Source organism: Panthera tigris, chromosome C1 (assembly GCF_018350195.1).
Source record: "Panthera tigris isolate Pti1 chromosome C1, P.tigris_Pti1_mat1.1, whole genome shotgun sequence".
NCBI lineage: Eukaryota > Metazoa > Chordata > Mammalia > Carnivora > Felidae > Panthera > Panthera tigris.
In genome coordinates, this window is record NC_056667.1 from 115,973,591 (window position 1) to 115,990,456 (window position 16,866).

Sequence of the window (16,866 nt, forward strand, 5' to 3'; positions counted from 1 at the left end):
TCTCAGAAGATGCAGGGAAAGCATCAAAAAAAAAAAAATTTACAAACATTTTGGCAAATTCTTAGCAATTAAATAGAAAGGAGTTTTCTTAGCATGTTGAAATACCATACTTCTTGTGAAATTCCAGATTTTTTTTTTTTAATGTGGCTTAAAGGAACAAATCCTACCCATGTGGGCGTGGACTACATGTCCTAAGACAGCAGGATAAAGGCAGAGAAATGAAGCGGTAGAGTTTTAAGGGAAAAAAACTGAAGTCTTATTTGTAGATGGTGTTCTATTTAGATAACCCCAAATGATCTATGTACAAGTTAGTAGAATTAACACAAGTTTAGCAGGGTTCCCAGAATTAAGATCAAAATACAAAGATTAATTCATATTTGTCAAGGAGTTAGAAAATATAATTTAATAACATATTTATGTGTCATCAAAATAAGGCACCTTTGAATAAGTCTGTAAAAATTGAGGAAGACTTTAAAGTGAAATAAGTAAAGGAAAAAAAAACAGAAATATCAGTATCATAAAGCTGTCTCCTTTCCTCCCCAAATTAACCTTGCATTCCACATAATGCCAGTTAAGATTTCAACAGAGGCCATTTTAACCTGTATCTTTATAAGCACTTGGAAGAGAGCAAAGGGCCTTAGGAAAAAGTGGGTTGATTTTCTCTGCCAATTAGCAAGATTTTTTTTTTTTTTTTAAAGCTAATACTAACATTGTGATGTTTACTGGTTTAGACACGCACATCAACGGGACAGACTAGAGAATTGAGAAACAAGTCCACACATGTATTTTAAGTACTTGGCAAATGACAAAGACAGCTTTGTAGGTCAGTAAGAAAGGGGGTAAGAAAGTTCATTTGGACACTGGTTAGTAATATGGAAAAAAAAAAGTGGATCTTTCCTGTACCTCCTACAGAAGAATCAATTCCATAAGTGACCTCACAAATAAAATGTTAAGCGAAACAGTAAGTTTTAGAAACATACATACCTTATGATATAATTAAAAGCATTTTAATATATAAAATGATGCCATCTGTTGCTTGGTTATGCAACTAAATGTATTAAAAGTTTAAAGAAATGCTAGAGGATGATGAATGCTAGGTTTAGGATCAGGTTACCAAATGTTGGAAGAAGGTAGCGGGTACACGGACACTAGCAAAGATTTCTGTTTTAAGCTGAATGGGTATGGATGTTCACTTAAAATATGTTTTTGTGACCTAAATATTTTGTAGTAAATTTGAAATAGGAAGTGAGATTCAGTTGGTTTTCATGTTGACTTTGCCTTGGTGACCACCTTGATTCAGTGTGGTTACTTCCTCACTCAGGTTGGCCAGCCAGTTGGCCAGGCAGGCATAGGTAGCCAAACTAGTGGTGTGACCTTAGGCAAATTAATTAATCCCCATTTCTCAGTTTCCTCATCTGTAAATGGGAATAATGATATGTTCTTATGAGGATTCCGAGTTCACATACATACAGCTCTTAATATAATACCATCTAATAGCTGTTAGTACAGTTTCTAGAATTTGTGTGTTTTTACTTAAACTGCTGTTAAAAGCCATGGATTCCTTCTAGTTTCAATTTTTTTTTCTTAATGTAGTACTTTTATTGCTCCTCCCCTCCCTTCTTGAACCTTGTTCAAGCCTTAGGGTTTGTTTTTCTGGATTACTGTTCTGCAAGCTTTCTCCGATGATGAGGTAGAAGTGGTTTTGAACAATGTAAGATGCCAACGTGAGTTCCATTGGTTTGTGTTTTCCGTATCAGACTGCTGTTCTTTTTTTTTATTTATGTTTATTTTATTTTTTTTTTAATTTACATACAAGCATATAGTGCAACGATGATTTCAGGAGTAGTTTCCTTAATGCCCCTTACCCATGGAGCCCATACTCTCTCCCACAGTCCCTCCAGCAACCCTCTGTTCTCCATATTTTAATAGTCAGACTGCCGTTCTGATTGAATTACGCCAGGAGAGACATTTTCTGTCTCCTCTGAAACCAAAGAAACCCTGAATTTCAAAAAGTTTAATCTCTAATCATACTAGTCTGATCATCAATGATTTTGCATTTCTGAATTCATTTTTGTTTTTATGGTTTCATGGTTTAATAGTGGGAATTAACAGATTGCTTTACTTACAATAGCAAATTTTTTTCATAACTGCCTATGACATTGCGTTATTTTTAGGTGGTTGTTTCTCTAGGTACTCCTAATATTGATTCTGCCTTCTTCATCTTTTGCAGCCTAGAAACTTGTTGGCATACATGCTTTAAAATAGAAGTTTATTGCTACCTGTCAAAACCTATTTATTCTCCAGGGTACTGTAGCTTTTGTTGCTTGCTGAGTTTTAAGGGTTTTTTTGGTGTGTGTGTGTGTTTGCATTTATTCTTTTTTCTGTAGTATTTTTCTTATGATGACTGCTCATATTTTCTGCTTTTGGAAATTTGACAGGTTTGTAGATGATAAACTAGAAAATGTCATGTGTAAAAAATTGGGGGAAAGATCCTCAAATAACTGTCATCTCATCTGAAAATATAATATGCTAGAATAACAAAAACAGAAGCACCTTCCGGGTTCATGACTTACTCTCAGGAGTAACTAACATATCTGTAGAACTTGTGGGTGCCGGTCAAATACACGGGTGTGCACACAGGGCAATGGGTGAGGACTGCTCGTGAGGAAGACCCGTGCCCCCTGTAGGTGGCCCCGTCGGTGCCTCTTGTTCGTGGTGTGGGTTGCGTTCTTGAGTAGAAAAACATTATGGAAACCCCGTTTTTGCTGCACATCCTCCAGGTCGGATCCGCACGAGACGGCAGAGCTCCGGGAGTGCCACCAGTGTCGCCACCACACCTGATAATCGAGGCCGCAGTCGCGCCAAAGTGGTTTCACAGTCCCAGCGTAAGAAGTATATTTTATACTCTCTGTTGTGTCAGTTTTGTTCAATCAGCTCACTCTACAGTTGAAAGATTTATAATATTTTCAGTACTTCAGGAGAAAACCACATCTGTGTGGCTGTAAGATACCGTGAGTAGTCTTGATGTTCGTTGAATAAGCTCACAAAATGGAGTATTCAAGTGTACTTTTGTCTCCTTGCCAGGTGATTTAAATTTTGTATTATTAAGCATTAATGATTAAAATGTGGTTTCTCTGCCTTTCCTCAAGCATCTCAAATTGAGATAAATCTGGGCTATGACCCATTTTCCTGTCGATAAGGACTCCCTCTGATATAATTTAAGAGCAGTACCTGGGGATTATTTTAATGTGGAGTTCTCTTTCGAGTGGTAATAAGCAAATCCGTTAACAGCTGTCCCCTTTAACCCTCTGTTCTAACATTTGCAGCCTGCTCCTCTCTTCCTGCCAGCGTAGGCCCCGCTTTGCCCAGCTACCCTCGCTTCCGTTACTGCGTGTCTGTACGTGTCGAGTCACTTGGCTTGCTAGCATCAGCCATGAAAGCAGCGGTAGATGGAAGGAATGTATTCAGATCGCTCTTAGGAACCACCCTGGTGTCTCACTCCCCAGCCACACTTGGCTTTTGAGTCTCCCACTCCCTCTGTGCGCGTGTAGAGTAGTGCTGGGGGTCCGAGTTCTCCTGGGCAGGATGAGTGTGGCCGAGAAAGGCTCTCCTTCCCCGGGAGCTGCACACAGGCCCTCAGCACAGCACTCTCTAGTAGATGTGTGTCTGCTTCCTTCATGGCCCGAGGAGCTGTCTGGTTTGTGTCAAGAATATTCCATCTGTGGCCAAACCTTAGGTTCTCCTTAGTATTTAGAATGTCTTTCTGGGCTCCTTGTGAATACTCCCATGTCCCTCTGGTAACTCCAGGCCTCGTGTTAAACAAGCGTATCTCCTTTCTGGAAAGAAAAGTAGAATGTCAGTCATACATTCCTGCCAGGATTGTCTGAAGCAGAAGCCCACGCGTCTAGCGTATCACAACGTACAACACGACATGGATTGTACAGCTGTGGCCCAGCAGCTTCTACCTTGGGAACAATATCCAGGCTCTGGTTATTCTCTTGAACGCTAGCGATGCCTGGAGTCACAGATGGATCTGATACTCTGGTCATGAGTCAGGTCTTCTTGCAGAGAAATTTTTCTTGACAAAAGATACTCAAGACTCCATATTGAGATAGTATGTTAAGATTGAATTTAATAAAAAATGTTCTTTAGCTGTGAAGTGTTATTTCCTTTCTTGGAGTGAGGTTGGATAGTACTTTACAGTTCTCGGTGTCTGCTATTTATTGCCATTGGCCTCTGCAGGGATTCCTGCCCCTAGCCTGGCTCCTCTGCTTAGCAGGTGGTGAAGATGACGTTCTTGCAGAGGAATTTTCTATAGTCTCGATGATTAGAGCTTCCGTTCCTCAGTCTTATAGAAATACTGCACTCTGTCTTGGGGCTCCACTTTAAAAGTCTTCAGTTTCATTTTACTCACCAAATTCCCCTCCTGGGAAGGGAGACAACACCAGCAAATGATCAAGGCTGGACCTCAAGCTTAGTCATATAAATTAAGTATTTTTTAAACAGTTATTTTAATACAAAGTAAATATGAGCATATTTATATGTTTTACAAATGTAGGTATACTTAGCATTCATAGTGCCAGTAGAGTACTAAGTAGATTTCGTTAACATTAGATTTAGGGCCCTTAAGAGTTAACAAGCATATTTTAAATATTTGAGGACTTAAATATGTGAAAATTAATGTTTTAATATTTGAGGATTTGGCATAGGACATTCAGGTGAAACTAGTTAATAGCAGTTTCTTTGAATTCATTGAAGTTTATTGAGCACTTCCTAGGTAGTAAGCAGCACCACTTAAGGCGGCAGTAACACATAAACGAGTAGGATGCGGTCACTTCTCTCGGTTGCTCAAAACTAGAGAATATAGATGTGCTTCTGGAGGGCAAGACACTTGTCTTCTCTGCATCTCCTGCACCTGACACATGTAGGTTCCTAAATGTTACATGGATAGACCTGAAGTCAGTGCCAATAGAGTATGATATGAGTAAAATCAACATAAGTACAAAAGTGGACAAAAAGGAAAGAGACCTAGAAGAAATAGCTAATTTGTTAACATGTTTGTGAACAAAGACATTTGTGTTGTGTTGCATGCTGACCTTCTGTATTGTGCTATTGTCTTTTAATCCACTTTTTGCCTGTCCTTTGGTCTGCTCTCATAATCAAGGATCCAGATCTGCTAATCCTGCTGGTGGTAAGCCGTTTCTCTTCTTGCTTTTTTTTTTTTTTTTTTTTAGTGTTTTCCCTCACCCCATGTTCCTTGCACAATGTTAATTTCTCTCCCTATTATGAGCTTAATCTTTCTGCATTTTTTTCTGTTATGTTCAAATTCTAGTGTTTAAAATGGATTTTTCTCTTTTTACACAGTTTAATAATTCATTTGTGTGCTCAAAGTTTATGGGCAAGATTATTAAGTCCTAAGACAGGTTCTTCGTGGTGATGCGTACTGGTGATTTTTATAATGAATTTCACTTTAAATTGTAGCTAAGTCATTATAAAGTCCTAATTTTATGATTCGTCACCTTAGTGATTCATTTGAATGATGGAGTGTGTGTGTGTTTAATTTCCAGGTTGTGTTCCTTTAAAGGTTTTTATTAGTTACTAGGTTCAGTAGTTAGTATCTTTCTTAGAGGTACATGAATAATCATGGTCTTCTTAATTTCTCCCTATATTTTTGTCAGTTTTATGTTTTATATTTCAAAGCTATGTTATTTGGAACATAAGGGTTTATGACAATTATATCTTTATGGACAGTTATTCTTTTATCAATATGAAATATCCTTTGTCCTTTTTTAATGCTGTCTTACTCTGTTTTGTTGTTTTGTATTAGGTATGTTGTTTCTTTCTTACTAACAGTATGTAGTTGAATTTCATTTTATTTTTTAAACCAATCCAAGAATCGCTGTTATTTTAAGAGGTTAATTTAGTCCAGCCACATTTATTATGATTACTGACATGCTTGAGTTTATTCCTACCATTTTATTTGTGATTTTTATTTATTATTTTTTTTTTAGTTGCCTCTTCTTCATGCCCTCTTTTCTTCCATTTATTAAGTTAGTGGGGTGTTCTTGGGTCTGTTTTCTTCCATTAATGTTTAGGAAGTTTCTATTGTAATTCTCGCAATTATACTTAAAATTTTCAGCATATCAACTCTTACAGAATAAAAAAGCAAAACAGTAAACACCTTTGTGATTGTTTGTAGAAATTTGCTGTGGAACGGGGAGCTGTTTATACTTAGTCCACTGTTTTGAATCAGAAATCTTGCTGTCATTTTCGTCGAACTCCGCCAGTAATTCTTCTTTGTGGATACATTCTCTTATGTTATTTGAAGCTCTTTTATGCTCCTGTATTTAAAAAAAAAAAAAAATCAGTACTACCCACAAGAAAGCCATTTTTATATGAAATTCGTAGTATTTGATCCAAATTAATGTGTAAGCTGACTTCTGAAATTGTAATATTATAGTTGTATTCCCTGATTTACATCCATTTTTCAGTTTTGTTTTGTTTCATTTTTAGCTGGCAGCCGGTCAAGTTCCCCAGGAAAATTGTTGGGAAGTAGTTATGGTGGCCTTGCCGGGGGTTCCTCAAGAGGCCCGCCTGTGACTCCCTCTTCAGAGAAACGAAGCAAGATCCCCAGGAGTCAGGGATGTAGCCGAGAAACCAGTCCAAACCGGATAGGATTAGGTAAGGATCCTCAAAGACCTTGAAATATCATTCCTAACTTGGTGGTAATTTTTATTATAATCTAATGGCTTTGTCTAATGTTGGAAGTAGAGATTTACTTTTGAACTGGGGGTGTCACTTTGCCTGTATTAAAAAGACATTCTGATTTGCGCTTTTTACAGATTATGGCCTGTTCAAATTTGAGTTACAACTAAAAAATACATGGGCCTCACCATTCAGATTGACGGGAAAGAATTACATCCCTCTGGGCTTTTGTACCTGAGAGCTCTCACAGAATGTTAGAACTGGGGGAGTGGGCAGGATTGTTCTCTTCACAGTTAGCAGCATTGTTGCTTTTCATCCTTTTTTTCATGGATTAGCACTAAGTCTCCATTAATCTGTGTATGTTTTCCAAAGCAATTTGTAGGGTCCACATTTATTTTGATTTTGATCTTCTCTAACCTGTTTGGTGGAACTTATGGTCAAAAGAACATGAGTAGTTACTTTTGACATAGTATTGTTCGAACATGAAACCTAGGAATAAATTAAAGTCAAATATATGATACTTTTGTGTTACGGTATTTAGTTTCTCTGTGACAATGAGTAGAATTACGTGAATTACTCTCAGCAGCTTAGAGACCTGTTATTCTATTCAAATCTAAATTATACACTACCTGTTTAGTACTAAGAAGTCTTTTGTAATATATTATGAGAAATCTATGTTCATAGTCTTTCTTATATTTCTACCTGCTTTCTAAGGATAAAAATCTATTAATGTGAAATCAGAGTACTGCTGTATTCTTAAGTCCTGTTGGCTTCTTGTTCTCATTTATTTATCTCATCAGCAACTTTCACGTGAACGTTTCCTGTGATGCACCAGGCACGTTATTACACCTTAGGATCAGAAGATAAAATAGATGTAGCTTCTGACTTCGAAGAACTTGTGGTCCTAAGGGTGGAAACGTGAGAGACAGTACAGTAGATACTGTGACATAGTGTTCTGGGGCCACAGAAACAGAGTGTCTTGTCTGCCCCGCTCTGGGACCACAGAAACGGAGTGCCCTTGTCTGCCCCACTTCTCCCAGATTGCCTGCTAGGAGAGGCTTCCTAGAATAGGTCATTTTGATGGTGAGTAAGGTAAGATTAGGCGGGGGACAGAGATGATAAGAAGGGTGTTCTAGGGCAGACAGGAGCGTGTGCCGGAACAGTGAGATGGGAGGGAGCATAATGGGCTGTGAGAGGCACAGGTCGTTCATTTGGCTACAGCAAAGGGAGTTGGTCAGGGTGAGTGCAAGAGGAGGGCAGGTGGGCTGGGAGGGTCCAGCTCATGAAAGTCCTTACAGGCCGCCTGAGCTACAAGAAGGCAGGGGCACATATTTAAGAAGTGGAATGGGTAGGAGTTGGTTTGACTAACATTTCCAAAGCAAATTTGAAACGTATTCAAACAGTGGTTTTGTTAATTGTACATGATCTCAGCTTTCTGTTGGGTGTTACATAGCATGGTCCCTGAGCTGACAAATTATTTGGATCCAGTGATTAGAAGTTATATGGATACAACCAGAGAAAATATCATGACTGGAATGTCTAAATTTCAGATTTGAGGCTGTAACATGTATGTTTGGATCTAGTTTTGTTTGGAAAATGCATTTGATTTCATATCTGGTGGTGAGGTTTTGGCTGTCCTTTTTCAGTAGTTAATTAAATGTATAGAATGTCTCTTGGCAATCCAGAGTAGTTTCATTCTTTTAAAAATTATTTTCTTTTTCGGGATTTTACTTTTCCTATTATTAAAGGTGCCATTTTTACCTTCTTCCTGAAATTGGGAAAGAAACCACCCTAGGTTGTCTGACATAACTCTAGGACCTGGTATTTCATGGTTTTAACTATGAGTTTTGTGTTATGGATAGTTGAAAAGACAACACTTAATAAGCATTTACAAGAGGTACTGTGAAACATCATCCATTAGTAAAAACTGAATAGGAACCTATTTTCTTCTGAAGAGTTCTTTTTTGAAACAATATTTTGAAGAAAGTTCTCGCCTTGATGCCCATTAAGGGGGAATAGTTATGTGTAAAGCTTAGAGGTCATATATGTCATTCTGACTTAAAAAGGTATTTTATTTAAGTTTCTGTTCATGGTGAGAACATACATAGATACAAAAGTAGATAAATGAGTAAATCTTTCCACTTCTTCCTATAGTACTGCTGAGAGATTCCATTTTATAGGGTGTCGCATATATTAGTATCTTTAGCAGTAGATTGTCCACTGTTGTGATCATTTAGTCAGTAGTGGGCGTATGCCTATGTATCTATAAACATTTGGTTCATTGTATAGCAACTTTAAATGGAAATACTTAGAGAAAAAGGGTAAGCATCTTTTAAGAGTATTTCCTTTTGTGCCCAAACCAACTAATAGTTTTAATCATTGCTAAACTAGGCTTGGAATTTGCACTGAGAATTAATTCTACAAATTATCTACAAATTATGTTTGGTTCAGCTATGCTTCATATGTGGTAAAAATGACATCAAATTTCTCCTTCTTCAGCATGTAAGGTTTCTTAAGCAAAACAGGATGTAATTCCTGTTATATAAACAAGAAACAGAATAAAACCCTGCTGCTCTCTTTTTTCTTGGCAATTTATTCCTTCACAAACTGTTCAGCCAAATAGAATAGCTTATAAATTGTTTCATTTTGGAGTTTTACTCCGTTTTTGATGGATAATAAAGTTGTACAATGGAGTGCCTGAGTGGCTCAGTCGGTTAAGTGTCTGACTTCGGCTCAGGTCATGATCTCACAGTTCGTGAGCTTGAGCCCCATGTTGGGCTCTGTGCTGACAGCTCAGAGCCTGGAGCCTGCTTCAGATTCTGTGTCTCCCTCTGTCTGCCCCTCCGCTCCTTGTACTCTGTCTCTCGCATTGTCTCAAAAATAAATAAACGTTAAAAAAATTTTTTTAACAATAAAGTCGTACAAATAGGTAATATCTATAGCAATTATATTTTGGAAGCTTAGTTTCCTTCCACTCATGTCTTGAGAAGGCAATAAAAACTTTTGATTATTGGTAGCTTACATCCTGTGGATATACATTTAAAATGTTTTCAGATTTTCTGGTTAAAAATATTTTGAAAACAAAAATTTACAGGTGTCAGTGTCCCCTGTTAAATTAGACTCCTGTGTGCAAGACCAAAACATGAAAATAACAGACTATAGACGTACTTCAGGGTAGTTCTCATTATTCCTCTTGGACTTTTGCTTTTGATGGGAGTTCTGGTAGGACTCATCTCTGCCTTAAAGGGCAGAAGTCAGGATTCCCTTAAAACTCTACAGAAGTATAGTGTCTCTTAAGAAATGAAAGCCCATCAAATGGGTTTTCAAGGCTTCCCGGCCTTTCCTGTAAGCACAGCACCACAGAATCACCTAAGAATACTGCTTCCAGAAAGTCACACAGCAAGCGTCTCTTCATCGTCTCTCCCTCTTCTGTTACGCCTTCACATCACGTATTCTCCCAGAGAACAGTTTTGGCACTCCCTAATGAGGTTAATTTGGTATGTTGTTTTTTAGCTTTGACCACCTAGTTAATTGGCTTTATAAAAATCATTTATGGATATACTTCTTAAAATCCTCCGTGTAGAGTGGTCTTTGGAAATGGTATTAGAAGTAGGCGTTATTCCTCTCGTGTTTTAAATTACCCAACATTTGAACTATTGCTGTCATCACTGATACCCCTTAATGACGCATGGGGCAACTGTGGGCAGATGTTTAGAAAATTGTAAACAGAATTCTGTCTATATATGTTACTACTAGCCTATGTTGAAGAAGGCAGTCAGCACGAATGGGTGACTAAACTTTCTCTGGCTGAAATAGTAAAAGGGTAAACCTTGTTAAGAATTATGCAGATTGTTGTTTCTGAGCATGTCTGCTTATCCCTTTTCATGCTCTTTTTTGCCTTCCCAAAGCAGGCTCAGCCTGGGAGAGAGCAGGGATTTCCCATTGTTCTAGCATGTGCATTAATTGAAGGAAGGGAGTGGAAGCAGAGTAACAAGTAATCAGTCAAGAACCATAAGAAAATGCTCAACTTAAGTGTGTGCATGTGTGAAACACCATCAAGACTGTTTTTATTGTTTTTGATTATTTGTTTTAGAGTGGGTGGTGGGATAAGATAAGATTTTCGTTATGCCTTTCAGCAAGGAACTCGGAGGTGCTCATGTAGGTACCTTATGTCACAGTACCCTTCTCATTTAATTGATTGGGTTCTTTCTTCCAACATTCCTAGGGGGGCGGCTGAGGCAGGAGAGGCAAAGTGGCTGGACCAGGGAGGTCATTTCACAAATTGGATGTGGTATTGATCCTCTTAGGGATAAGCAACATTTCTTCATAGGTTCTAGGCGACTTCCCATGTGTTGGTATCAGTGGGTGCTCCCTCGTTTTTTGAGGCTTTTAACATTCAGGCCATGTGCCTTTGCCTTCATCACAGGAGCTGGTTTAGAATTATCAGGAAGAATCTGTTGATCAAATAGTCACCGCCACTTTGAGTGTCTCCACGTCACTGTGGCAAAATGAAGGAGAATGTAGGAAGCACTAGCGAGTCCCACATGAGGCCCGTCTTGACGGATTTGCTCAGATTGCATTCCTGCGCTTGAGTTTTTCCTTGCTTGCCAGTGCAGACCAAGCATTGGGACGTCTGTCACAGAACTGTAGGGTCTGATTCAACTCTAGCACTGAACAGAGACCACAGTGAGGAGCTGGTTTGGTTTCTCACTTCCGTATTCTCCTTTGTCAAGGAATTTAAGGATTCTGGTTTGTAAGACGTTCTTGTTCCAGTTGGTCATGTAGTAAATCCCCCTTGGCTCTGAAATCATAGGCTATACTCATTACCGTATAATAAACATGGCTGCTTTTACATCAGTGAATCAAGTTTCTTTTTTCCAAAGTTTTCGGGAAGACGTTTCTGCCCAGCCCAGGATTGTAGATCCACTCAAGGTGGACATATTTATTGTCCCACATTCAGTATGTGCAGGATCATTTCTGAGTATTTTGCCAGTTGTGTCTTTGTTCCTCCAATTAAATCAAAACCCAAAAACATCATGGTCTTCTCTGAGCTTTACCGCCCAGTTATGTTAGACCTTCAGTTATTCATGTGACTCTGTCTTCTCAGCATTTTATAACATGACAATACAGTCATTGTTAATCCATTATCCACAGATGATTTTATTGCAGTATAACGAAGGAGTATAATAAAATTATCCGTGGATAATCATACAGTAATTGGCTGTTCTTAGGTCAGTGGGGGGATCTTTTGGCACGAATATTGGGATTGTAGTTCACATGCTGTCGACTCGTGTGTAAGGCGTGCCAGATAAGAGTGCTTGAATAGGGGACCACAGGCAAACCTGTTTGGGTTCCCATAGAAAAAGCAGGGATTAAATGTTGGGACCAGTAAATAAAGGGATAGCAGTCCCAACCCTTTGTTTATGCTGGTTTAGATAATTAAATATGTTAGAAGCATCTAGATACTTACTTGGAGTGGGCAGGTTCTCCAGCTGTGTCAGTCCTTAGGACTTCTCTTTGTAAAGAAGCCCAGGCTGAGAAAGATGAGCCCCCTTCCTTTTAATTAGGTAAGTTCATGTATTTCAGTGACCAGAGCCTTTATTCTGCTTTTTAACCCAAAGTAAATTATCTTTCTAACAACAGAGCGTATATGAAAATGGCTTTGGTCTTTTATCATCTTGATGAGAAGTTGGCTAAAGCTGTAAAAAATGATCATTTTCTGAAAGGCTTTTGACCTTGTATTTCCTGATTGTTCTTTGGAAAGCTTTCTTTTCATTTCTTACATTTAGGTGTTATTTCACCTCCATAAAAGACCCCACAGCTTTCCGAAGCATTGAGCATAATCGAGTTTTTACACAGACCCTCTCCTGTTGTCAGCACGCGAGTCAGTGAGGCCTCAGCGGGGAGAGTCCTCACGACGAACCCCCGGCGCGGGCAATGTCATGATTACGTTAACGGAATGTAACTGACGTTTTGTGAGTTTTTCTGTCTTCATTAAACTTCTTCACCTTCTCTGAAACCCCTCATGCTGCACACTAGCACGGAGCAGCCGTATCCCTCGACCCAGCATGAGTCAGGGGTGCAGCCGCAATACCAGCTGTGAGAGCAGCCGCGATACGAGCCCCGCTCGGGGCTTTCCTCCACTCGGTGAGTACACGTAGGCGCTGGCTCTCAGAGCAGAGTTCCTTGCCCTGCTCCCAATGCTTGTCCCACACACTGCGAGGCGGAATGACCTGCTGTCCTTCCTCTCCTGTCCTTGTGGTCCTTTCTTCTTTCTTTCCTCCTCCCTAGTTACCCTCTGTTGCCCCCCTCTGCATGCTTGAATTTTGGCAGTTTCCAGTTTTTATATATGGGAGGAAAAAAACTCCACTTCACTCTGTACTGTTGCCATTTGTGACCACCTGCCAGCATCCAGGTTGGCAGACAGGCAAGCCTGTCTTGTGGTCACTTCTAACCTAAGGGGACGCTCAGCCAAAGCCAATCGCTTCTTAAAAGTAGAGTTAATCCAAAATTTATCCTCTGTCATTGAATTTTGACAGTTTGTGTTTAATTTCACCAAAGGTCAGGACACACGTGATTCAGTTCAGAGATGGAAAAAAATTAAAATCATGAGAATGTCTAGGAAATGAAATGTGCTCAGTTTAGGGCTGATAATATTAATCTAAAAAGCCTTGTGGCAGAAGGTACTAGCCGTGCCTTGGCTAAGCGAGTCATTTCAATGCTTTCTTTAAAGCAAGCCCACAGTAGCTTTTTGATAAACTGCTTATGTGTACAGCACAGTGTACGACTTTACAACGTTTATTGTTAATCAGAGATTTTCATTCTTCCTGGGCTCAATAGGCTATGCAATGTCTGTGACCTGATGCCATCCCAGGGCAGGAATTTACAACAGTTGGTCGCCATAAGGTGGTGTCAGTACCTTATCTCGGGTCACGAGCCACGTGCCGGTTCGGGGCTGCTTATCCACAACGCTCCCGTCTCTCTTACAGCCAGAATTTGTATTTTCAGTTTTTAGGATTCGAGAAAAACAGACAAAAGAGAAACATATTTCCTTTATGAAATACTGTGTTTGCCTTTTCTTTTCAGGCTCAGTAGTCTAAAATGGACATATATTTTTACCTAGTGCAAATTATTAATCCCCCAAGACCTCTAGAAAGAGCACATTCGTTCGCAAAAAAAAAACATTTTGTATTCTCCAGTAACTGTGTTTCAGTTTTTCGCCACATTAATTGCTGTAAAGCTGTATATTTTCCTCCTGATAAGCATGACAGGTGGAAATTATAAGATTAGGCCTAGGCCTGACGTTGTTATATGGAATTGTGGACTGCAGCAGTCTGTTATTTTGACTCTAATTATGTAGCATTAGACATTAGGTCTTTCAAATATAAAAAATGTCACTCCAGAAGCTGGATGATAGATCAAAAGCACACAGTCTTAATATTTGCCTCATTCTTCTCCTGATGTCATACACTTCTTTCTAATATCCTTTTATCCCATCAGTAGCAATAATACGTCCTTATGACCCGTTGTCCTTTATGAACTTAAAGCCAGGCCACATGGGTCACTTGACTTAGTGAGAAGACGCCTTTGTGAGATAGTCTACCTGATTAGCATGAGATCCCAAGTGGAGCGACTCACCTTGAACACACCAGCTACTCCACAGCAATCTGAAGCAGCAGAACAGAATTCTCAACAAATCAGGGGCAGCAGTGGTGATTTTTTTTCTGAATGAACTGGTGATTTTACCTTTTAAGTTAAGGCTGTATATCTCTGCGTCCTTGCTGACTATTTGGCCTTCTAAACAACCTGTTATATAAGTGAACAATTCAATCTGCTTATTGGTTATTCGGTCTCTTAGAGGCAGTTCCGTGTTTTTCTTTCCTATATGCACTGGTATTTTTGTTACTGTCCACGGAAGCAGCCTTTGTAATCCAGGATGTGGTCAGTGGACCAGGCAAGGTGTGCTGAATTCTTGAGTTCCTAATTGAACCCTGAGTACTTGAGTGATCCAGTCTGGTTTTCACTTTCTTTGGTGAAATTGATCTGCGTAAGGGTCTTGGTGACAACCCAGAATGGTGAAATGTGCAGTCGCTCCTACCAGGACAGAAGATGTGGATGAGGCGTTTCCCCTTCCTAACAAGCTAGCATCAGCACGTGCCTTCTGTTGGTCAGGGCAGAGTTAACATCTTGTCAGCTGAGTTTGTAGGCATGCCCTCTTTTCCTCCGTGGGGTAAATCTGTCTGTAAAACTTTTACCCAGCAAGAACAAGAGCGGTCCTCGTGTGCACGGCCCCCCATCTGAGCAGGTACCTGTTCACACTCTGGGACGGGTGTTACCATTATCCCTTTTTTATCAATGACAGAACAGAGACTGAGGGAGAGTAAGCCAGCTGTCTCCAGGTCACACAGCTAAATGGTGGAGCTAGGTTTTGAATCCAGTCTGACTTCAAAGCTTGGCTGCTCCCTTGCCTCATTTGAAAGTTCTGATAATTTAGCGTCTTTCATTTGTTCCTCGGAAGTGTATTAAATACTTTCTCTCCAGGCTTAAGCACAGAGAAAGTGTCCGGTAGTGTTTCTCAATTACGATTTCCAGGTTTGGAGTTAAGCCATGGGCATTCATAGCTCAGTCCCTGAAGGTGGTGTCCAGGGGAGCTCACTGTGCCCTTTAGACAATATGAAGTTTCCTTCTTCTCATTCACATTAATAATTGTTTCCCACCCTCTCTGTAAATTAGTGAGATTTTTGTGTTAGTGCCCCTTTGGGTCAGTTTATATAGCCAGGTTTTGTTTAAAAAAAGGTTGGTTGGGGGGGGGGGGGTGAAAATAATTACATTTTGGTGATTATATACTGGTTTTAAGTTTGCTTTTTTTTGTTACAAAGTTATCTTGGACCATTTTAATAAGGATGTTTATATGGTTACAGTGACAATATCAAAATGAAAGTAAGGGCTCAGCTGTAAATCAGGCTCTGATTGTAAGAGGGTCCACCTCGGATTCCATTGTTGGGTGTTCACTTGAGAACAAAAGATTCATTCCATGACAGATTTACTGTAGAATAGCCTGTGGAAACAGAACCAAAGGACGACTTTCTAAGCAACCTTCAGGCGTTGCTTAAAAGGTATTTCCAGTTTAAACTACCAGGATATGGCACTGATACGTTGCACAGTAAATGGTATGCTTCAGTCTTAAAAAGTATTTTGCCAGTTTGTTTGTTTAAGGAAAGTGGTTATTTTATATCTGTTTTAGAGATTGCCAATTTATTTTTGTGCATCCTGAGGAATTAGAAATTCTCTTTTTGTGAGCTGGTAGAAATTTGTCCTTATCCACGAGGTAGCCTTTGCTATTTGATACCACTCGTGCCACTTATGAAGATACGTGCATTTTCATCAAGTGACATGAGCTTAAAAAAATGAAATTATGGGGGCGCCTGGCTGGCTGAGTCGGTAGAGCATGTGACACAATCTCAGGGTCATGAGTTTGATCCCTGTGTTGGGTGTGGAGATTACTTTAAAAAAAATTTTTTTTTTTTAATTCTGTCCAAGAGTTTGAGGTTTTGGTATTTTACGACGAGACAGAAGTGTTCACGTGCACCGGATACTGCACTCTGGTGGCATAGGTGAGAAGTGGTAGCACTGCTGGGTAGTACTTTGTTTGTCAAACCTGGGAATTTCCCATGATGCAACCACCGGGTTCCTTTCAGAGTAAGGAGTGTAAGCGTGTTATCTCTTGGGGTTTTTTCCCTGAGGTAAGGAACCATCTACTGCATGGCACTCTGCTCCAGAAATTGGTGATTCGAACCAAGTCAGTTTCATGGTTATTTCTGAGAGTTATTCTATGTGAAGACGGAGTTGAGCATGTAATTCCTCCGATTGCTGAATTAATTCGCTCGTGAATATCTGCTAATCAAGTGATATTTAACGTAGACATGTAAGTCGGTTTACTCGTAACCATCGCTGTCACCGCCAGCCCCAGCAGCGTACCGGCCCCCCCTGCTACCGCTACCACCATTTTACTCAGTGCCTGGCACTGCCTTAAGTGCCTTATATAAGATCTCTCGCACCCGTCTCTACTCCCAAGAGGTACGTACCCTTTTTAGCACATTTCCAGATGCGGAAGCTGAGACACAGAGATGTAGAGCTTCGCCCAAGGTCATCCCGCTGGTT

The 16,866-nt window shown here is 39.7% G+C and overlaps 1 protein-coding gene across 14 annotated transcripts in view; it reads left to right on the forward strand.

Moving 5' to 3' along the window:
• Window positions 1-16,866, forward strand: part of CLASP1 (cytoplasmic linker associated protein 1) — a 272,320-nt gene that overhangs the window by 180,808 nt on the left and 74,646 nt on the right. For 8 of the 14 annotated variants that reach the window (XM_042994223.1, XM_042994217.1, XM_042994218.1 and 5 more), the window contains 3 exons: window positions 2,781-2,885; window positions 5,165-5,191; window positions 6,514-6,681. In XM_042994223.1, coding sequence (XP_042850157.1) covers window positions 2,781-2,885; window positions 5,165-5,191; window positions 6,514-6,681 — 300 coding nt within the window. Of the gene's footprint in view, window positions 1-2,780; window positions 2,886-5,164; window positions 5,192-6,513; window positions 6,682-12,744; window positions 12,853-16,866 lie in introns of all 14 variants that reach the window. The other 6 variants (XM_042994220.1, XM_007091174.3, XM_007091175.3 and 3 more) reach the window with 2 other exon arrangements.